The sequence below is a fragment of the Caloenas nicobarica genome, chromosome 3 (genome assembly GCF_036013445.1).
Source record: "Caloenas nicobarica isolate bCalNic1 chromosome 3, bCalNic1.hap1, whole genome shotgun sequence".
NCBI lineage: Eukaryota > Metazoa > Chordata > Aves > Columbiformes > Columbidae > Caloenas > Caloenas nicobarica.
This window is the reverse complement of record NC_088247.1, coordinates 25,702,357-25,725,677: the sequence shown is the minus strand read 5'-3', so window position 1 is coordinate 25,725,677 and position 23,321 is coordinate 25,702,357. Positions and strand designations below refer to the sequence as shown.

At 40.4% G+C, this 23,321-nt stretch overlaps 1 protein-coding gene across 1 annotated transcript in view; it reads right to left on the bottom strand.

Moving 5' to 3' along the window:
• Positions 1 to 318: 318 nt before the first annotated feature.
• Positions 319 to 23,321, bottom strand: part of LRRC1 (leucine rich repeat containing 1) — a 71,482-nt gene continuing 48,479 nt past the window's right edge. Inside the window, exons 7-14 of the mRNA XM_065631723.1 lie at positions 23,122 to 23,196; positions 20,588 to 20,732; positions 17,575 to 17,693; positions 16,407 to 16,490; positions 6,097 to 6,212; positions 5,010 to 5,182; positions 3,360 to 3,496; positions 319 to 1,458 (exon numbers count right to left, since the gene is read on the bottom strand). Of these exons, the coding sequence (XP_065487795.1) occupies positions 1,300 to 1,458; positions 3,360 to 3,496; positions 5,010 to 5,182; positions 6,097 to 6,212; positions 16,407 to 16,490; positions 17,575 to 17,693; positions 20,588 to 20,732; positions 23,122 to 23,196 (1,008 nt within the window). The 3' untranslated portion in view covers positions 319 to 1,299. The remainder of the gene's footprint in view (positions 1,459 to 3,359; positions 3,497 to 5,009; positions 5,183 to 6,096; positions 6,213 to 16,406; positions 16,491 to 17,574; positions 17,694 to 20,587; positions 20,733 to 23,121; positions 23,197 to 23,321) is intronic.

The following is a 23,321-nucleotide window of genomic DNA, read 5'->3' as shown; positions in this document are numbered from 1 at the left end:
CGTACAGAACACAGATACACCAAAAATCAATCTTTATCAGCCTTTTGCAAAAGTTATTTACTGAATTCAACTCAGTTAATACTTACCTTTATAAAGAAACCAGAACCCGCAGATTTAATAAGACCTAGAAATCAGCATTGGACCACTGGAAGTGCAACACAGTAACAATGATAGTAAATTCCAGTATTAATTCATGCATATTTTAATTGCTATTTTAATGATACAATAAATCCTCTGAAGCTTTCAATTTTTTTTATTATGGTTTTATATATTTATATAAAACCAAAGCACTTTAAAGAATCATGCTTTCTTGTGTAATACATAAAACTAGTTTCATACTGTGCTTCTGAAATTTATCATGCTGTTTTTCAAGTTATTTTACAGATGGCACATTTAGAAAACAAACAATGGAAGCATGAATTTCTAGTGACTGCAATGCAACACGGCATCCAAAACAAGATGTTTCATTACAACTAAGTTAAAGTGTGAGTGCATTATGTAATAAACAATAGCAGTTTGGCCATTTTAATCTTAATTCTGTTTACAATAAAACTAACATTTGTGCTTCGCGACCTAAAACCCCATGATATAAACATAAGTTCTCTGCTGTAAAAATCCCAACAAATTACTGTCCAAAAAGAAAAACATATCTAAAACAGGAGACCAAGTTTAAAGCTACTCACTTTCCTCAAGAATTGCTATATTTAAGACTACTATGACATAAAAGACACAATAAGGCACAACGGGTGGTACAAACATATGAATACAGTTGTCCATGAATCTTGTTTTCTTCCACAAATACTAAAATATGTACCGCTCAAGATAAATTTTCTCTTAAAAATGAAATACATCATCTTGTTATGCAAGTCCTATACAAAGATTTAAAATGTACACCATATGAGCTGCCAAAAAAATAAAAAAGTGTATCAATTTTCCACAAAACTATATTTCTCACCAGCACATCCAGCCACTGGGAAAAAGATATCCCAGCACTCTGGAAAAGAAAAGCATCATTTCCCCTGTGTTTAAGACAAAAATATTGTATTCTGCATACAGTAGTGTATTTTACTTTAAAAAGCCTAGCACTATTAAAATTACAATATTGATTTGGAAATTATTGGTTCACTGCCTGGATGAAATAAGGCACTTTCTTCCAGTGGGCAGCACTTTTCACATGTACGGAGACGATGAATCAGGTTCTGGTTGAAAACAAAAAGGGGCTCAGTGAGGTCCCAGAAGACGACAGGAACATTTCAACAGCAGGGGAAGACACGGGAGGTAAAACCTGGAGATGAAACTCTACACAGAAGTGGTCACTCTGTCAATGGCATTATTGACCTCGTTTTTGTTTGAATCCAGTCCTTTAGCAGCATTCATATCATTCCGTAAATTCTCCACTGTCTTTTTCATGTTCTTTAATTCTCCAGGGTGTGGAGTGGCTCGCCTTAGAAGTGTTCTCTAAAAATAAACAGCGCAATAAGTGGTTTTGCCTTTGGCTCTTTGAAAAACAACATACACTTTCAAGGCTTTAGCATTCACATACCAAATATTAGGTATCGATTTTTTTTTCCCCCCCTTTTCCTTTTCAAACTATGATACTCTATGTTGAATGTTATTTTCATAGCTGCTTGTTTATGAAGACAGTGAAAGAAGTTTTAAGAACTGTCTAGAAGCAGATTTTTTCCTCTCTTGACCTACTAATCTGAAAGCCACTCAAATGAAGTACAATTACAAGTTAAGAAGATTCTTTCATATATATAGTTGGGATTTTTTTTCCCCCCAAAAAACATCCAAGTGATTAAGATCACATTTCAAACAAAAAAAAACGTTGAGCTGGTTTTGAAAGAATCCCACCAGATCTCTTTACAGCGTCAAATGCACTTTTGTGTGAGGCTCTGTATGCCTTCCAGCCCCACCACACACAGTTTGGCTCTCTTGTCAATTGAAGACAAATGTCTAGAAAGGAAGAAGAGGGAGCATTTCTCTCTCCTTCTTAGATGCAAGAACATCTAACATCATTGTGCTGAAATCTTTACAATGAAAACGAAATTTATGAAAACCCCAGTTAGCATCCAAATTAGAGACCAACATAACACCAAGAAAAATTGCACAAATACGTATTAGTATAATACATATATACATGCAATTACTTTTCAGCGGTGTATGTGTAAACCGTGTAGAAAACAGCAGAAATGACGGCCCACAAATTGGTGCATTGGTCAAGACTGCTTTCAAAATCCGCCCTTCCTCCTCCCCAATAGGATCATAAACTTATTTTTCTCCTAAGAAGGTTCTTCCCTCAAGCCAGGCTGTAATACCATGACTGAAAGCAGTTCTTATTAACACCTGAGCCCTCGTTATTGTATGGACATTCTTGGGTTGGCACCATTGTTAAGCAGCATCATTTTGAACTCCCTTATCAGTCAGTCTACGAACCCTGCTGGTCAGGGACATTTAGTTTTTGCTGCTTTGGATTAAGCAGCCACGTTACTTGAAAACATAAGTGTTCGTTTCCCTACTAACTCAGAATTTTATAGTCACTTTTTAAAGTAAGACCATGTTTCTAGTGTGCTACAATCCAGACAGTGCCCTGAGGAATCTCAAGCTGAGCTTTAATGAGGATCACCAGCAAGTTTTTACACCATCAGAGAAGCATGCTGAAAATCTGACGGAAGTAGTCTTAATCTTTATGGAGAGTTTTAATTATTAATGAAAGTTAGTAAAGCTAAAAGATCCCATTGCATTTTCATCTTCAGGGCAGGCTGAGCCCAACTTAATAGAGAGGTCTTATAAGTACAGTGACAGATGTTCCCACATCCTTTGTTTAGGTGGGAAACTAATGAGCAACATTCTTGCTGTTCATGGCCACTATAGTCGTTTCAATGCAAATGGCGGAGGGAAAAAAAAAGAAGAAATAAAAAGGGAAAGAAAGAGATTGGAAATAGAAATTAGAGAGACAAACAATGGCAAGCTTAATGAAGACATAAGCCAGAGTGCTGGAATCTTAAATTAGACCCACTATACTTTCAGGCAGTAAAGCTTCGCGGATGCAGAGAAAGATCCTATCTTGTTTCTGGAAAGAAAACATCCTGAGCAGACGCAGGAAAACAAAGCAAAACAAAGACTGTTCTGAATCAGAACATGAAAAGTTATATTCAAAGCAGAAGAAAAAAAAATACAGGCATTTTAAGTCAACAAGAAAAGTTTCGTCAGTCAACATGAACAGTTTGTGCTACAAATGTATGTGAAAAGCATGCAGTCACAGCTGAAATATTTACAGCAAGGGAACTCGGATACTTCGTACACTTTTCCACTAACGTCACAGTGTCTGTGGATATCCAAAGGCTTAGAAAACATACCATTTCGTTATCCTCTTCATCTTTTTCATCTTCTAAGAAGCGAATTGCACTGACTCTATTCACTGCCCGCTCATTCCATGTTTCATCTGACATTTCATTTACCAAACTCTCCAGTGCACCACATCGTGGTAGGTTATCTGTTAGAACAGCAAAAACGTAACTAAAGATCCACAGCAAGTCTAAAATATCAGTATGCTGTATTGTTAATTACCAATCAGTCATCCAAGATTAAAAACTGGCTATTTCTATTTTTTTTTAATAGAAAACAGAACTTGCGTTAATTTTCTGTTATCAAGTACACACAATAAATAGTTTCTGTATAAATGAGAAATTTCTCTATTTGGACTGTTTCAGGTTTCTGGCATACTGATTATATAATTTAACATACTTGCCACTATACATGCTTTTCTTCTGGATCATGGCTGCCATCTGACATTAGCCAGTTCCCTAAATGGCATTCCGTAACACAGGATCGTGGCTTTTACTGACCTCATCCTTTTAGTATGGCTGGGCATACGTGTCCAACAATCTTGATTCCAAGCCTTCTGCCCTTGAAGCCACGAGATCACTTGGAGAGGAGGAAATTAATTTCTAGCAGTGAGGCCTTAGAGAAAGTCAGCCTGCCTCAGTTACTCTTCTTGAGCTAGCTTAATCTTCTATAAAGGGGTTCACTCGTTTACTTATTTTAAATCTTAATGCAATTTGTATTCTTAAAACGCAGAAGCTGACACAAAACAGAGCCAGTTCTACACTTCTACTGCTTTACTGGTTTCTATTTGCTCCAGCTGCATAGTACTGAAAGAGTGTAATTAATCTAGGTAAGTCTGAGTACCTACAACACAGATAACTACAGCTGAGCTTTTCTCTTCAGGCCCCCTTTGTACTCAGCAGAGAAGAATCCACATGATTTCTTTAAGAAGTCTGTTCTTGGATGGGATAAATTACTCTCCAGTGGGTTACAGCAAAAGTTTAAATATTAGCTCACATGAATCCCCTTGAATGTCCACACATTGCTGTAAAAGCTTGAGGACAAAAAACATCCAGGAGTTACTGGAGCAGCAACCCAGCCAACAGTGAAAAAGGGTTTCTAGCTCCACCTGACCCAGAGCCAAGTTTCAGCACAAAAGGTAAAAGCAACTTATACTGCAATTCTACACTTGTTGAAGAATAGAATAGCTACTGTACAGCATCTTTTCTTGAAAGAAAATCAGTTTGCTAAACAGTAAAATGTTTACTGCTTATTACTAGCTATGCAACTATTTTTATGGTAATGACAGTACAGTTGGAAAGCCACCAGTTTTCACTACGTATATATGTATTTAGGATGTATAATCAAGGTACACAAATATGGACACCACCACCTGGCCCACTAGCAAGTCTCTGAATAATGATATAAGTATTCTTCCAGGTCTGTATTTTATTTATTGTAGCTGGTGTAATTGTATTTTCAATAACAGATATTTTTTCCAAGTCTTCTGAAAACTAGTATGATTACCAAAAAAAAAAAGTTTACAAGTGAAAATTCAAGCAGAACTTTGCTACTTTGCTCATTAGAGCTTATGCACACTTTACAAACCTTTATGGAACAGACAAGAGAGTAAACAAAGTAGTGCTTTTGTACATAATGAAAAACCGACTCTAGGTACTTACCTTGGCAACCAGGCTCAGAAGGCATTTGAGGAAGCAACACACATGTTAAAATCTTTTCTCCTGTTTCAGGGTCTGTGTCAGTCTGAAACGTCAGCAAAGGTTGGGACTGGTTATCAGACAACCACAAAGCCTTCAGCTTTAAAGTAGTCAGGGAGAGGGGAAGATGTGTCAGCCTAGTTCAAAAAAAAAAGAAAAGTGAAAAAGTCAGGACAATCTCTTGGAGGTTTAATAGATGGTCATGAAGTTGACTCTTAAATACGTATCCCTGAGCTGGAATAAACAGGATTGAAATTAATGCCTCTAATAGAAGGCATTGCAGTAGCCATCAACTCCAACTACTCCACTCTTTTAAAAAGAATCTGCAGCTTAGCTTTATACCATAATTCACCGTAGCTGTGAATAACAGATAAAACAATGCTGAGTTTTTTCTACTGCAGTAAAATGCCCTGGAAGGCAGACAAGCTGCTTCTGCTCTGGAGCCTTATATAGACACAATTGCCAGAACAGAAATATGTAAGTGCCTATGAGACAATTATATTGCATAGATGAGATGCCATTTGCTTTTCCTTTTTTTTTTCTTTTCCTTTTTTCCATTTAACTTTCTACTAAGCAACTGATTTGCTGGTTTGCTCTTCAATACACTCCTTTTCACACTTTGATGACTGAAGCATAGCAACTTAGATTCACGAGAAGCCCCAAGGTCAAAGTGGCATGATTTGTTACTTGCACTGTATATTTAAGATAAGACAGTCAGTGTTACTTGACATTAAGGTTGGTAGTTTCAGCTAAAGCTCTACCGAATCGCCTAGGTTCTCATTTTTAATTCAGAAATATACAAATCCAGAGGGTTTTTAAAAATCCTATCTTTCCCTCAGGGTCAAAGCAACACAGAAAACATACTCATGACAACATACAGTTTATGCTACTTTGGGGCAAGGGGGAAGCCTCCTTTGACAATTTCAACAGTAACACTAACACAGAAGTCATAATTGGTTTTTGTTACTTCATTCTTAAACTTAACATCTTCTGTTGTTAAAAAGAATTAAGTAAATCCAGCCAAAAAAGCGACAATACAGACATCTCTTACCTGTTTCCAGCAACATCCAGGACATGAAGTTCAGCGGCTTGTGAAATTTCAGAGGGAATTCGAGACAATCTGTTGTCACGTACAGAAAAGACATTAAGACTGCAGCACCCCCCGATCTATATTAGAGAAAAGAAAAGAAAAAAAAAAAAAAGCTTGGTTTTGTTGCAGTACGATACTATAAACAAAAGCATGCAGTACGGGTCACGTAATACATCAGAGCACATTCCGGTCACGCCGCCTGTCAGACACCTCACCCAGAGGTACAGGCTGCAAACAAGTGCTGGCTTAAAAGCCTGACCCGAAGCGAGGCCGCTGCAGCAGTTTCTTGAACAGCTTTACCTGCGACTAATGTATAACTTTAAAAATACCTCGGCTTCCACCCACCTTTTAGAGCGGGGTTGTCAAACTCATTTTCACCGGGGGCCACGTCAGCCTCGCAGTTGCCTTCAAAGGGCCGAATGTAATTTTAGGACTGTATAAATGTAGGCGAAAATGAGTTTGACACCCCTGTTTTAGAGCCTTCCAAGCCAGGAACTGATCAGTAACCACACGGATGTCACTTTGTAGACAACCCTCACAAAAAATATTAGCTGTAACTTTTCAGCTTTTTCTAGCTCTGTGTTTTACATATTAATTCTCTCTTTCCTTGTGGTAACTTCAGATACAACCAAGTGCAATGAGGCTTTAGGCAAGGCAAAATGCTAAATAAACCAATCAACTCCCAGCAATTACTGAATCCACAAAAACTAATCAAGAGTTCACAAAAAGCAGAAGACTTTATGAGTAACATCTTTGATGCTCTGGTTTATTAGAAGAGTCTAATTTCAAGATAACTCCCATATGAACTGGCTGATTTAATCTCATATCCTTTGTCTCTAGCAATTTATCCAAACATAAGCATCTGGATTCCCAAGCTAATTTTGGGGTGCAAAAGATAGGAGTTTTCAGTTTAACCCTTAAAGTATCTATACTGGGCATCAAAGGTACATGTTTTCAGAAAACTAAACCCTCTACATTTGATTTAGTAAAAGCCAAACCCATTCCACCTTTCTGTTCCAGATGGCAATTACTACTCCTATAAACACTGAGGTTATTAGCTTTAGCAACTTGAAAGCTGCTTCAAGTAACTCTTTGTTCCTATTCACAAAGGAAACATACCTTTGTTCGCTTATCATACAGAGCTTCAAAAAGTACTGATGTTTGTTTGCCTGTTCCAAAACTCACCGTGAGGAGGATAAGAAAAATATGTTGCTTCTCTTACTCTTAGAGGCAGAATATCGTAAAGCCTTTTGAAGCTTCCAAGTTAAGTGGACTTAGAAGCAAACTACAGGCAGGAAACATATTGAAAGATCTTAGTTCAAAAATTAGAGGACTTCTGTAGCCATACACATATAAGAAGGCTTTTCTGTCACAATATAGCCAACGTATCACTACGCCTTAGTCAAGAGTCCCCAAATCTGAGCTGAAATTATTTATGTGATCTAGTTAACTGTCAGTTCTCTCTTTGTAAAATCCACAATTCAGTCCAAACCCAAGTTTGAGCTTATAGACAAATACCACAAAAGCTTTTCCACTAGTTGAAGTAAAAATCACTTTGATTTAACCTACATTATTTACCATGGAATATGCTATATTTTAAAAGGATGCAACTGTGAATTAAATAATAAACAAATAGAGCATTTATAGCCCACTTACCTTCCTTTGTATCATAAACACATTTTAACAGAAAAAAGCAGCAATCAGCTGCTCAAGGCTTCTGATTCACAAGCTATTTACAGTACAAATTTACAGCACAACATTTTCTTGATAAAACAAACACTGGGATGGTTTCCCTTAAATCACTGCACTGTAAGATGCAGCTATTTTTGAGTATCAGCTTTCCCAGTCGTGCTTGTATGCTGGGAGCGACAACCTTAGCCATTTTAGCTCATGAATCAAAGCCTTCAGAAACCTAAGCTCAAATCGTGAGCAAACATTTCTTAGTGCAATAATTCTGCTATTCACTTTAAAGCATGTATAGATTCTTAGATAATGTGCCTTGACACACTCGCAGAATACAGCACCATGTAGAAAAGAATTTTTTTATATATATACACACATACTAAGTGTCTAATTGGTGTAACTAACATGAGGAGCTGTGAAAAGCAAGAGATACAACTAGTGAATGTTGATGAGCTGGCAAGTGATGCCCTAACTGTACACAAAGTGTTCGCATTTCCATGAATGAAGTTTGCGTTATTCAGTCTTGAAGCACAGAGATCCAAACAGTTTAGCCAAACAAAGGAAAGCCATGCAGCCCTGATGAGACCAAAACTTCTATACTTTCAACAATGGAAAAATGCAGCAGTGGAACGGGCCAGCCTGAGTCATCATGCATTTAAAGCAGTTTAATGAAAGGTAACAGTAGAACCGTGGACTGAATAATACTTACAGGGTTATCAATTTACCTGACCCATAATTTTCCAAGCGGCTAACAATTAAGAAAATATAAGACATATTCAATTTATTTTTCTTTATCCATACTGGAGAAGAGCATGCCAACAAATGGAGACAGAACACACGTACTTCTATTGCCAAACAGGGTTAGAACTCCTAAGTTACTTTAACTTTGCTCTATCAGACAACAGGAAATTGTTCAAAGGTTCAGTTTCATTCAGAGGTAGCAAAGACCGTTTTGGGTTTTTTTGTTTTTGTTTTTTTGTTTTTGTTTTTAATAGGGTAGTGGGGGGAGAGAGCAGACAGATACTGAATTTTTTTTATAAAACTTTTTAGAAAATGCAAGGAGCATTTAACAAGCAGCATCAGGTGAGATATCACAGAGAGAAAAGACAAGCTGACAGTTAAAAAATAAAACCTTTGCCATTTCAAAAAAAGATAGCACCCATCCCACAGTACAGAAAGACATCAGGTCCGACGTTTGAAAACCTACACACAAAGTGGTACCACTGAGGCAAAGTGCAGACACGAAATGCCATGCTGAAAGGAAACCATCGTTGTGACCACTATGAAGTAAGAGGGTATCGGAATGTCGCTGGTGTGGCTGAGGGTCACCAGCTGACAGAGAGCCATGCTTTCCCAAGGTCTCGTCACATGCTTACCACAGACTTTGCCAAACCGCCGCAGGGGCACCAAGTACACAGCTGAGACCACAAGCCCATAGAACAGTGAAGCACACAGCTCATTTCCAGCACAGACTTCAATCAATGGGGACAAGCATGTGCTCAGTTCTAGGCACATGAGTAACTGTTCCAAAGACTGGAGGCTCAAAGAAGTCCTCACGTTCTTCTGTAGTGAGCTAGACATCAGGAAAAGGTCTCAAATGAGTTGGACATGTCTAAGTCATACTCCTGAGAATTACTTCATCCTAGCAACTTTAATTTAAGGGTTATTCACTTGTCTCAGCCTACCATCTCCAAAGAACAGTCATGCCAGATTAAAAAAAAAAAAAAAAAAAAAAGAAAAAAAGCCACACACACAAACAAATACAAACCCACCACACACACACACACCCCCCAGTCAGGCAGAAAATGATCATTACTACAAAGTGCTGATTTTGATATCACTGATTTTACAGTACTGTAAAATCTGAATAAAACTGCTTATTTGCATTCAGGTAGACTTGCTTCAGACGACGAGCGTCACTAGGATCCCTCCAAGTTCCACACAAAACTCTACCCTTATGGAGGACTTCTTTGCTTTTTTTTTTTCCTATCTCAGTCTGAGGCTCATTTTTCTAACAGCTTTCTTGTCAAGGAGAAGCAGCAAGACTTGGACACACATGCAGACGATGTCAGCTTGGCTGCTAAACCTTCCCTCCGTGTTCCGATCATGACCGGCGCTCCCCACTTCAGCCTCCTGCTTTTTGGATATTCAAAATCCACTGCCAGTCCATCTTAAACAGTCCTCCAGAACTGCAAGTCTTACCACATCGCTTCTCTGCTGATGTTTCTGATGACTCCTCTGCTACAGACAGACTGTTCTTCTGACACCTGCATCAGCTGCATATTTTTGATCACCCAACTTTTACTGCTCTTATTTGTTACTGCTCTTATTTGTTACAATAACCTAATGGTTGCCATTTGATTTTTCTTGCTGATTATACCCTTTGTAGCTTTCTGGAGGTACAGGTTCATCCCTCTCTTCCCATTCAGTTCTCTCCCAAAAAATCCCATTTGTTCCCTTACTTGAGCCCAGCTGTCAGTTACAGTCGTTCGTCATCACAGACCAAATTTTACCAATTACGATGGCACATCATCACATTGTTAGTGCTCTAAAGCCAAAACACAAGTTAAGGTGTGGAACTCAGAAGACCTTCTAGTTACATCAGCTGAATAACACCTTTTGATCTCAGCATCTGTTAACTGCTCAAAATCTACAAAACAATTCTGCTGTCCTCTACCAGTTAGCACCTTTCATTCAGGTATAAGCAATGCAAAAAAACCCAAAAACCAACCCTGACATTATGACAAATATCACCATGATTATTCTTCAGCGTGTGACTAGAAGTCCAGTGACACATTTCGTTTATTCAACTCTCAATACAGCTGTCAGCATCAAGAACTTTCGTAAGGTTTATATAACTTGGATAAATATACTGAGAATTTAAACATAGTTCCTATTCTGTTGTAAAATCTTTTCCAGTGTGTCATAACCAAAATTTTGCTTGGATTCCAAGTAAATAAAGTCAGAATTTTCGTTGGCCCCAGATAAAACAGATTAATTCTTTAATTGCAAGCAAAGAATACATTTAGAGGTGGAAGGAACTGCCCAACTCACTATTATTAGCTATTATTCAGTTATTATTAACTTTAAATTGGCTAGGAAAATCTGCAAACTCACTTTAACACCCCCTGCACCACTAGTGAATAGTATGGGAGGAGCACAGCAATATTGCTCCTCTGCCCTGTGACTCAAGACAAGTTTTCCTGCATTTTTCCCTAGTACCCTTTTTTCCTTTTGAGACACACAAACGAGGGAACGGACAGGACATTAGAAGTTAAAACCAGAAACAAAGTGGCCCCAACTTGTTAAAAAAAAAAAAAGCGACAACCCCGCAGTTTTACCTACTGCAGTAATAATTCTCAGACACAATATACCTGAGAGCCAGGAAGGACACATTACGAGATCTCTGCAGGTTGTAGAGACTCATTAACAAAAGCACATGAACTGGAAAACATTCCAAGGAGGTTATTTATGCAAGTGCCAAAATCAACACACCAGTTTCACCAGCGTTCCAGTTCCAGGGTGGGATTTCAATACCAAAGAGTCACCAGGCAGGTCTTTCAAGTTTAAGGGGAAAAACATTTGTAACTATGAACAGGTTTAGACATTCTCCATTCTTGCGGAAATCTGTTTCGCCACTCAGTTCAGTGAGAGAGGGATCGAGCTGCACGATGTGATACTGGAGATGAAATCTGTCAGTGACTCAAGTCTCAGTCAGACATTCAGCTGCTCCATGTTTTACCTTATGTATCAGCACCAGATACAGAAGAACCTCTGAATCAGGAAATTTTGAAGGATTATTTGCATACAAACTCCTCTATAATCCCAAATTAAGAAATCTTACACCAAAAGGTAGAGACTGGTTTTACAAATGTGCATTAAAACAATCTGGTAATGTAATGGATTGATGGGCTGACCCAAAATCCAATCCTAGTAAACTGCTAACAAAAAAAAACCCCCCACACAAAAAAAACCCCACAAAAAACCCACCAAAAAACACCCAAAAAACAAAAAACCCCACCACAAACAAAAAACAAAAACACAAAAAACCCCCCAAACCCCAAAAACCCCAAAATAAAAACAAAAAAAGAAAACCAAACAAAAACAAAAACCAACCAAACAACAAAAAACAAACACAAAAAACCCTCACACCAAGAACACAAACCAAACACAACCACCAACCACCCCAAACAAACCTCAAAACCACAAAACAAAACCCCGCACCACCACAAAGAAAAACTAGAACTCATTATTTCACCAGGTTATATTGGAACAGGCATGTAATTTCTGCCATCATATCTACAAAAGCGCTCTTTGCTACAGGAATAATTCTGGACGGAAGGACAGAGACACCAGCAAGTAGATATATTTGTTGCATGTACTCTTCTCCCTAGTAGAGCCTCATCTTTTCTGTATGCACGTTACCAGACTGTGCATTTGTTCCTCTCCAACAGAAACTAGCAAAGGCCTCTCCCTCACCTATTTGTCGTAAGGATGAAGACCACAAATGCACAGCTCTTCTAGCCGTTCTGTAAAGCACAGAAAGAACAAAAGGAGGGAAGGATACAGAGTAATCACAGAATCACAGAATGTCAGGGATTGGAAGGGATCTCGAAAGATCATCCAGTCCAATCCCCCTGCTGGGGCAGGAACACCTAGGTGAGGTTACACAGGAAGGCATCCAGGCGGGTTTGAACGTCTCCAGAGAAGGAGAATCCACAACCTCCCTGGGCAGCCTGTTCCAGTGTTCCGTCACCCTCACTGAGAAGAAGTTTCTTCTCAAATTTAAGTGGAACCTCTTGTATTCCAGCTTGAACCCATTACCCCTTGTCTTACTGTTGGTTGTCACTGAGAAGAGCCTGGCTCCATCCTCGTGACACGCACCCTTTATATATTTATAAACATTGATGAGGTCACCCCTCAGTCTCCTCTTCTCCAAGCTAAAGAGCCCCAGCTCCCTCAGCCTTTCCTCATCAGGGAGATGCTCCACTCCCTTAATCATCTTTGTGGCCCTGCGCTGGACTCTCTCCAGCAGTTCCCTGTCCTTCTTGAACTGAGGGGCCCAGAACTGGACACAATATTCCAGGTGAGGTCTCACCAGGGCAGAGTAGAGGGGAAGGAGAACCTCTCTCGACCTACTAACCATCCCCCTTCTAATACACCCCAGGATGCCATTGGCCTTCTTGGCCACAAGGGCACAGTGCTGGCTCATGGTCATCCTGCTGTCCACCAGGACCCCCAGGTCCCTTTCCCCTACACTGCTCTCTAATAGGTCATTCCCCAACCTGTACTGGAACCTGGGGTTGTTCCTGCCCAGATGCAAGACACAGAGTAAGAACGCCTGCAGTGCATACTCCTGCATCCGACTGCTTCTGTGGGGAGTAACCAGTTTACCAGTACTAACACTGACTGATGTGCAAACGTCTGAGACCCCGCTCTTGCCATACTATCTCAGGAGACATCTTAAGCAACACACAGCAGGCTGTGGTGTCAAAAACAACTGCTGTCAGAAGTCAGTGCCTGGCTTTAAATATTAGTTAGTCAGTCTGAGATGAAAATAAATGCAAAAGATGGTATGCCTTCTCACTGTCAAGCAGAACCTTCCAACAGACAGAAGACACTTTTCAGTTTTTCTTAAGTGCTCTACCAATGCATTTTGTACCTTTTTTTTAAGTCAGTAATGATAAGAAGGAAAATGGAAACTGAATATTTCACCAAGACACCAAATTGTTTCTCCTTGCCATCCAAAAGGAAACGCAGCATCAGATCTTGGCCATTATCCGCATCCCTGAAGCGGCTCCTGTGGATGCTTCATGCAACAGCAAACAGTACTCATTACACCTGTGCACTCTGTTTACGCAGAACATTTTTCTTTTAGAGCTATGAAATGTGACTCTTCACCGAATTCCTCTGCATTTCAACCAGAAAACTTGTACTACAGAAATGCTTACATTTGATGTAAAGCAAAAAGCTACCGGTTAAGAAACAGACAAAACAGGAGCAGAGATTTCTTTCTGTTTTCACAACTAGCGTTTCAGCATTGTTAGAAGGCAATCTAAAGACTTTGAGGGAAAACTGGTCTTATTGAACAACCTAAGCATAAGGAATTGAAACTGAAACTTGAAAAACTGAAACTGAAATATCTAGTTAGCTAGATGGTAGGTTCTGCAATACACACATATTAAACAGTACTTTCGAGGCAAACCATTGCATCAGTTGTTTTTGCTTTCTATTTGTTACCATTGCCAGCTTGGAATTCAAATCCACTGATCTAGAGGGTGGATATGACCCTCCAGTTGGAGGAAGACAGACTTCCTTTAAAAATATCTTTTTTTTTTTAATCCACAGAGTAAAACATGCTTTAATGAAACATTCTGGAAATCTTATGTAAATGTAATTTCAAAGTGTTAGCTCTAATGGGAAAGATACATAGGTGTGAAGACCTTTACGGGGCGGGGGGGAGGTGGAAAAAAAAAAATCTGTTTCAAAGCAGCAGATGCCAAGGAGATCTGTTTCCTCTGTTTCTCTGCCAAGCTCCCTGGGAACCACCCTCTCCCATCCTTATTTCCTGGACTTTCTACAACTCCCCAGCTCACTTCATTCCAGATACCACCTTCCATTTCCTCATCACTCGCCTTCTCCAAACAGAGACTCATTCCTGACTTCATCTCACCCTTTGTGCAGGTGTCCCTTCCCCTCTCATGTGCACTAATGTTCTTAACATACATTCTTGTTCTTCACTTCACCCTTCGATCCTGCCACATCCTTCACCAACTGGGCAACGCTTTCCACCTCTGAAACCCATTTCTGGTTCAAAATCTCCACTTTCTTGTTCAGCATTAGTCCCTTTATCATTCTGCACCAAGCCCTTGACTCTGTTGTTCCCCCCAAACAGGCACACACCATAGTCACCCTGCTTTACCTGTTCCTGATGCCGAGCCTCCTCCTCTTACCTGCTTTTCTCCCTGCTCCTTCCAAGCCACGCTGCTCACCTCATGCACTGTCACCGATACCACGAACTCAAGTTAACTAAGAAAAGTACTCATACACTACATAAGCTACTAATGGCCAATCTGGCAGGAAAGTGTATTGTAAAACCTTACATGTTATAACAAACTCAGAGCAATTCTGCTTAAAGGTGCACTAAACACAAAACTATATGAGTCCCAAGCACGGATAGTCTACAACACCTGTGTAATGTATAAGTTCTTTGTAGAGACATGGAAAGTTTTCTGCTGAATAAGTACAAGATCAAAATTGCCATTACATGCCCAGAAACACGGTTTTCCCAAGGTCCTGCCTCTTGTTAGCTTTTATGCAACCTGGGTGCGCCCTCTGCAATTTTATGTTCAGAACAGCAGCACCTTTGCAGAGGAGATGTTATCCTGCCAGAGGTGCTGCAGTACTCTCACCTTCCCTCCCTCACCTTCCCCTCGTCAAACATACACTTTCAAGCCAATCTGTAAAGGAGCAATAAGGGTTATTGCGGAGCCCCGACTAGGCGAATGACCTGCGGCAGCTCAGACCTGGGCCACTTGAACTGTTGCTGCCAGTGCTACAGCAGCATCCTCTGCCCCTGCTCAATCCCTCCTCTTCAGACCATTGGCTCTTCGCAGCTCCTGGTTCTCAGCCACTTTGTTCCGTCCTCACACCTCCTCTTTTAGCTGTCCAAGCTCTGTAAGTAAGCGGGTCTGAGCAGAAGTGTGCTCTCACTAGGCAGAGCTGATACTCCTCTCAATTCCCATCCATCAGCTGCCACCTGAGTACAAACCCCTCCTGCTCCTGAAGTGACTGAAAGCAGTGAACAAAAGCTATGACCTCGGTGCCACATGTTAGAAACAGGAAAATTAAGGGGGAGAACTATTTGGACAAAAACAGGAGTGCGGCCAGAGCCAACTCGCAGTCCCATGTTCTAATCACAGGATGCTGCTTCCCTCGATCTTTTTCCAGAATTTACTGCTGAACTAAACTTGTAAGGCCTTCATTATATTTAGTTTCACAATAGAAATTTTAGCCTCATTTCATTCCATATACTGTTATGATAGACAAGAGGTCCTAGTGTTCATCACTGTAAGATTTCAGGTATCAGTGATCTTGGTCACATCTGGTCCACATATTTAAAGGCAAAATGACAAAAGGCAAAAAACAAAACGACTGTCAAAACAATCTCTGAATCATTTTTCAGAATATGAAACTTTCCTTTTGCTATTGCTCACAAGAGTTAGGCAAGGAATACTCTGGCAGTACTTTTATACTACATACAGAAGAGGCATATTGATGTTTAAATGCATTCACTCTTAACAGAACTCCTAGTCTTCAAATAGTGCTGGACCTGACACACACTGGGAATTAGTAGTTACAAACTAGTTAGACCCAAGCCCTCTTGTTCAACTGCAGGGCCATTTCGCACTTCCAAGCCACCAAACCACCACAGCTGCTGCTCAGACCTAATGGACGAGCTTCTGGTTGTGATCGGTTTGCGAAGAACAGCCAGTGAAGCAAAGCTGCCTGCTACTTCTTGTAGGCGCTTGAAATCAAGAGTTTTCTGGTTTGTATAATCGCATCTGTGAGACTTGCACAAAACTTACCTCTTTGGGCAAAGATGTTAATTTGTTTCTATCGGCATTCAAATTGTTCAGCTTCTTTAGTCTTCCGATGCTCTTCGGCAACGACTGTTCCAACAAAGACAAAATAATATGCAAACGGAATTTGTAAATTCACAGAATTAGAACAAAACTTCCCACTTTCAAATTAATTAACAATAATAGACTTAATGGACTTATTTATAGATTTAATAGATTATTTATATAATTTAATAGAATTTATTTAACTTAATAGAATCAATAGACTGATCCACTTTCAAAAATCAGAGTGTAGTTAACCCTTATTACTACCAGGCCTTCCAAAGGACATCCAAGGTTTTATCTTGCAGAAGTAATGTCCAGGAACATCAGTTTCTGATATAAATTCACTCATGAATTCTGCACTAAGATGACAGATGCACAACAGCCGTATGCAAAAGCATGTATGCAGAATGTCTGTATTATATAACTTTAGGGTTCCTAAACAGATAGTAGATAGCCAAGTTTCTAACTTACATGCTATGAACTGACCTCTGGAGAGGCATCTTTCCAATAGCCTTAAGCTCCTAACTCAACCAAACACCAGCCTAACTTAAGAAATGCTCAAATCTAGACTTGTATCAACACTTCTACCCTCCAAGTGTCAGCACCATGTCAAGGCAGTTTCAAAATAATGGAAGGAAACATCTCATGGAAGGAAGTCTGAGATTTATTTTAATTGACCACATATCATATTTAATACCTGGCTGGAGTAGAGCAGCAGAACAAGGAACAGTATGAATGCAGTTCTGCAGCGCTCAGGGCTCCTATTAGGTTCCAGCAAGTCTGATCCAGATAATGCACGTCAAAAATTGGCAACAACACAATGTGGCACAAACTCCACATTAAAAACACAAATTAAGTGATACCTGCAGCCCAGGTGCTCCAGTTCCCTCACTGATCATGAAAGATTCAAGAGTGAATATGTAATTGCGTAAGCCTTTGGAAAGGGGGATTGTCACTACACACAACTTGATCTTCAGCATTCACTTAACAGGTTAGAAATAAAATGCATTTAAAAGAAACTCGCTATTTAACAGTAGCAATGGTGAGTAACCTGATTGGTTAAGTGATTCAGCACTTAGCAGCAGGTCTTATTACCACCAGCCATTTGAGCAGCCATGGCCGTGCCTACCTGCAGCTGGTTTTCTGTTAGAACTAGTTCAGTAAGGCTTTCGCAGTCTCCAATTGAATCCGTCAGTTGAATAAGTTTGTTCTGATCAACCTTCAAAATGGAGAGTCTCCTCAGTTTTCCTGGACAGAAAGAACAACATGTTTATTTAGCTTAGTATCCTCCAAAACCTGCTTTAATTACAGAAAATTTTACTGCTGCAAAACTTTTCGAAATTCTGTAACACAATGAAAAATTATTTTCAGTTAGGGAAAAAAAAAAAGTTCAAGCACTGCTTCTCTTGGTGCTTGCACTATTTTTGCAAGTTTCTAGCATCACTGAATTAATATTCAATATAAATATTCATATCCAATATTTAAGCATATTAAATTGTATTGAAGTTACATGGGGTACCATTCAGATTGCAAGTGTCAAGGACATGTCTACAGGGCAAAATGATCTATTTTTTTCCTCAATTATACAATGTTTATTAATAAAGAACTGTCCAGAAGATCACCTATGCCTACTCAGCCAGAGTAAGTAAGGCTTGCACTGAAGTCACAGCCCAAACCCAAACAGGATCAAGGTCTCTTTATCCTAATATAGAACGGAGTTAGTCAGACATGAAACCCAACAGATGACAAACCAAACTACTTTGAAGGTCTTCTCCCCAGAAAGGACAAAATACCATTTCAGAGCAGAAAGTGCACTTTGTTCTGCTCCTTCATACCAGAATGGTCTTTGGTGCAAAGAAGAGCTGATCCAGGCAGAACCCAAGACAGAAAATTCAGGAGACACCACTGGCTGCTGACATGGCCCAGCCCATCCCCACATGGTCCAACAGAGCTGTCATAGGCTGGCACACCGAATTTGCTGATGATGCTAAATCATGAAGAGACGGCTGATACACAGAAAGATAGCAACCTACAGAGAAACCCAAGGTTCAGCAAGGAGAAGTGCAAAGCTCTGCACCTGGGCAGAATGAACCCATGCACCAGCACAGGCTGGGGTGTGACGGACTGTACAGGAACCCTGCTGGAAAGGACCTGGGGGCTATGGTGAGCACCAGGCTGAACATGAACTAGCAGTGAGCTCTCACCAGAAATAAACACTGGCTGGACTATGTTAGAACTACAGCCAGCAGATCAATGGAAGTTACTATATCCCGTCTACTTGGCACCAGTGAGGCCACACCTGTGAAATCATGCTCAGTTTCATGTCCTCTCCCGTCTTCCCCCCTGACTCCACAATTCAAGTGAGATGCTGATGGCGGTCCAGCACAAAGATACCAATGTCACCAGAGCACACGTGAGCTGAGGCTGGGAGAGCTGACTTTGTTGACTCCAGCAAAGCAGCAGCCAAGGAGGCACCTGGGAACAGCCTACAACTACTTGAAGGGCAGTTACAGAGATGACAGAGCCAAACTCCTCTCCACAGTGGCAGGTGAGACAGCAACGGCCGCAAACTGAAGCATGGGCTGGACATCTGGAGGAGCTTCCTCAGTGGGAGGTGGTGCAGCACGGACACAGGCTGCCCACGGGTGCTGGAGCCATCTCCATGAGGGGCTTCAGAAACTTGGTGAGACACAGCCACGGTTGACCTGACCCACTGGTGTTGGTGACAGCCCTGCTTCGAGGGCTCTACAGATCCACCGGTCCAACCAACATTTCAGTGATCAGCTGAACCCCTCTCAGTAGCTTCCACAGAGACCCGAGAATTTCACTTCAACCACAACACCAGAATTCCCCAGTTTCACACAGTAAGTTCCAGTATTATACAAAATATATACTGTAGCCCTACCCAATTTTCCAAACACAAGTAAGCTATTATATTCACAGAAGTATTAGTTTTTTGCCTTTGTAACAAAATTAGATCCAGAAAACGTTACAAAATGCACACGCAAACTAGGCCTGGCCTGAAACGGCCTGGCCCTTTGCGGTCACCTTCCCCAGCAAAGCAACTCCATTCCACAGGGCTGCCGAGAAGCGGCAGCTCCTCTTGCTCAGCAGCTGGTGTTACAGCCGGGCTCCCCGGCGCAGGCCGCGTAGGCTGTCGCCTTGCAGAAGGTACAGCTCCATTTCTCATGTGCAACACCTGCACTGGCCAGCTCAGGTCACCAGAGAGGGCTGCTGCGAGTCTCTGCCAAACACACTCTAGACAGCTGTAGGGCCCACAGTAGTCACTCCGCTCTCCCAAGTTTAATTTCTAGAAAAACTGCTCTTTTCTCAGGCTCATATACCATATGGAGGGAGAGAGAAGGTCTGCCCATTCTTTCCCACATTCCCAGTTAAACCACATTCACAAGTCCTCCTTCTCCTACACCTTTATTTAAAAAAGAAAAAAAAAATCCTGGCAAGGAGAAGGCATGGTCTTGCAACATGAAACTGTCAGGAAAAACAGCTGATGAGCAGCGGAGAAACAATGCCTCACTAACTACTTTTCACAGCTACTGCAAGTGTAAACACATTTACCTTTAAAAAGGCACTGGTAATGCTTCAAAAAACATTCCTCAGTTATTAAAGCTGTTTTAAGGGGTCAGACACAGAAAGGTTGTAGTTTGGATACTCAAGCGTGAGGAATAATGTGCTGAAGCCAGAACAGCCTTCCACTGGGCTCAGTATAGGATTAATCACAATGTCTAATTGAAGATAATTACACATCCCTACTAAAAAGGATGTCTTTTTTTGTAGCGATACTGTCAGTCAGTCTTATCAAGTGACCTACAGCATGTTACAGGCTAGACTTTTACAATGTAAAGAGTTATAACGGTGACATGGACACAGTATGACCAGAGAGGATATATTAACTTTTGTTTGGGTAGGTATTAAGTGAGGGCCAAAAAAGGATTCCAAGATAGTCATTATGCAGACAATTAAAATGAGAAAATAATAGAGCTATGCATTTCATACTATGAAAAATAATAGCTGAGACAAGCTCATCTCTTGCACAAAAAGACTTCAAAAGACTTGAAAGCAAACAACTTTCCATTTACGGTGGACTAAATGGTTCTGTCTGACAGCATTCACCTTGTACTTACCAATGCCATCAGGTAAGACCTGAAGTAAATTCTGAGAAACAAGCAAGTCTGTTAAAGAAGTCAGACCACTAATTTCTTCAGGAAGGCATTCCAATTTATTTTCAGAAACATCCAGACAAAGCAGGTTTTTCAGGTTTCCTACTTCCTGTGATACAAGACAAAAAAAAAAAATTAAGTCATGCTCAAACACATAACAAAGCAATTTGAAAAAAATGTACCGTTGCAATGAAATTCCAGAAGGAAAAACAATTCTCTTTATGACCTCTAAATTGGTCGTTCTTTCTCTGACCTCTAAATGCAGAAAAAAGTAAACAATTATATTTTACATATGATAAACCAACCAAGCGATTCAGTCACAGTTCCTTATTCTAACTATTAAGACTGGTTTCAGTAGTCAGACAAGGTATGCTGAGCACACCCAGGCAAGCACCAGCCAAAACTGGAGTTATCGCCAAGTAAAGACTGCAAAGTTGGTTTTTTCAACACTACAGATTATCAACCTCCACATAATTAAAGTCTGCCCCTCCCAATTAACCCTAGGCAAATTAGGATTAGTTTCTTTTGGCTGATACAGCAACATGCCATGACATCTAGGGATTTCATATCTTCACATCTCCCAGCTGCAACAAATGTAGAAATAGGAACTGGGAGTGTTGCTCTAGCAAGCATATTTTAACTGCCAAGTTCTACTGCCATCATCTACAATTATTAATGATTACTTAATTTTTTACAGTGGTAATCTGCCAATTAGCTTAAAAGTCTGACAGAGAAATACCTTTGTCCCTGTTAGCCATCACAGCACCCTCTCATTCCCTATATACACAGACAACCCTATACACGCTCTAGGATAGTTCCTATTTTAGTCATCCAAAGCATCTTCCAGAGAACAGAACATCTAGGGCAGAAATGTCCTTTACTTTTACATATATGAAATCATCGCACAATGACAGCCTTGATCCTAACTCACAAGACCAGTCCTTTAATTTTAGAAATGTTTGCCCCTCAAGAGAGCCTTTCATTAAACACATATGCACACCCCCTTTATCCTATCTTTTGGACATTAGACCAAATATACAATAACGGCCAGCTTAAATAAAAACAGCTGCTGAAGTCATACTTGACCTTTTATGAATGATAATCAGTGTTTAACTACATCTACTTAAAGAATTAGTAGTCCAAGCAAACAACAAAGTCAATAAAACCCACTAAACTGTAACTAATTGCCAAATTATGCTGTTGACAATGAGATCAATACAGCAACTAACAGCAAACTGAACAAGGAAGAGGGGAAAACAGGTTTTGACTTTGTTCTAAAGGAAAAAGGGGGAAAAGAAACCATCCCACATGTTATCACAGTTCTTAAGAAAGGGAATTTAGAGTGCTGTAAGCTTTAAATGCTAAGGCACTTCATCCCATGACTGATGTCAGATGGGGGATTTGCCTGCATAAATCAAAATTTCTATTTATGGCAAGAGTTCTATGACTGTATTTCTCCCAAACACTGTATTTGAATAGAAGATGACGACTGCAAAAAAACCTAATGATTCCTCCTCAAAGCTGTCAAAACTGCAATTTAAAAATAGATATAAAAGGTGAGAGTTAGCTCAGCCAACTAGTGGCTCCCTGATCATTGAGCCAGGACTATAAACAGAGGATGTGTCATCCTATAAATTGAACAATGTGCCTATTAGGAAACAATTCCTTTGTCAAAATGTTTAAAAGAAAATGTCTGACAACATATATCATGTCAACATGACCTGGCAATGTGCCCTCACAGTCCAGAATGGCAATGGGATCCTGAGCTGCATCAAAAGGAGTGTGGCCAGCAGGTCACTCCACTCTGGTGAGACCCTACCTACAGCACTGAGTCCAGCTCTGGGGACCCAACATAAGAAGGACACGGACCTGTTGGTGCAAGTCCAGAGGAGGGACACGAAGGTGATCAGAGGGCTGGAGCACCTCTCCTATGAAGACAGGCTTAGAGAGCTGGGGTTGTTCAGCTTGGAGAAAAGAAGGCTCTGGGGACACCTTACAGCAGCCTTCCAGTACCTAAAAGGGGCTACAAGAAATCCAGAGATGGACTTTTTACAAGGGCATGTAGTGATAGGACAAGGGGTAATGGCTTTAAACTGAGAGTATATTTAGATTAGATACAAGGAAGAAACTGTTCACCATGAGGGTGGTGAGGCACTGGAAGAGGCTGCCCAGGGAAGCTGTGGGTGCCCCATCCCTGGAAGTGTTCAAGGCCAGGTTGGATGGGGCTTTGAGGAACTTGGTCTAGTGGAAGGTGTCCCTGCCCATGGCAGGGGAGTTGAAATTAGACGGCCTTTAAGGTCCCTTCCAACCCCAACCATTCTATGATTCTATGTACAATGCCTTGCTGAGGAACTTCTTCCTTAACACATCCAAAACCAAACCCAGCAAAATGAACTGAGAAAAAACTATTCGCTTTGGATCACCACCCTTTAGGTATGAATAAAAAGGTTTTCTTTGAAAAGCATCATCAAAACAGTATCAGTAGAGCTCATCTTTACCTGAGGTATTTCGGCTAATTGGTTTCCATCCAACCAGAGGTCTTTAAGATTGAAAAGTGCACCAATCGTTTCTGGCTATAATATAAAAAGTAACAACGTTAAGTAGCATAGGAGCTTCAAGTGAAAAACAAACGGCCACCCCATAATTACAGTCTGAGCAAACCAATCCTTACTCCAAGCACTATTTAGAGGTACCATGG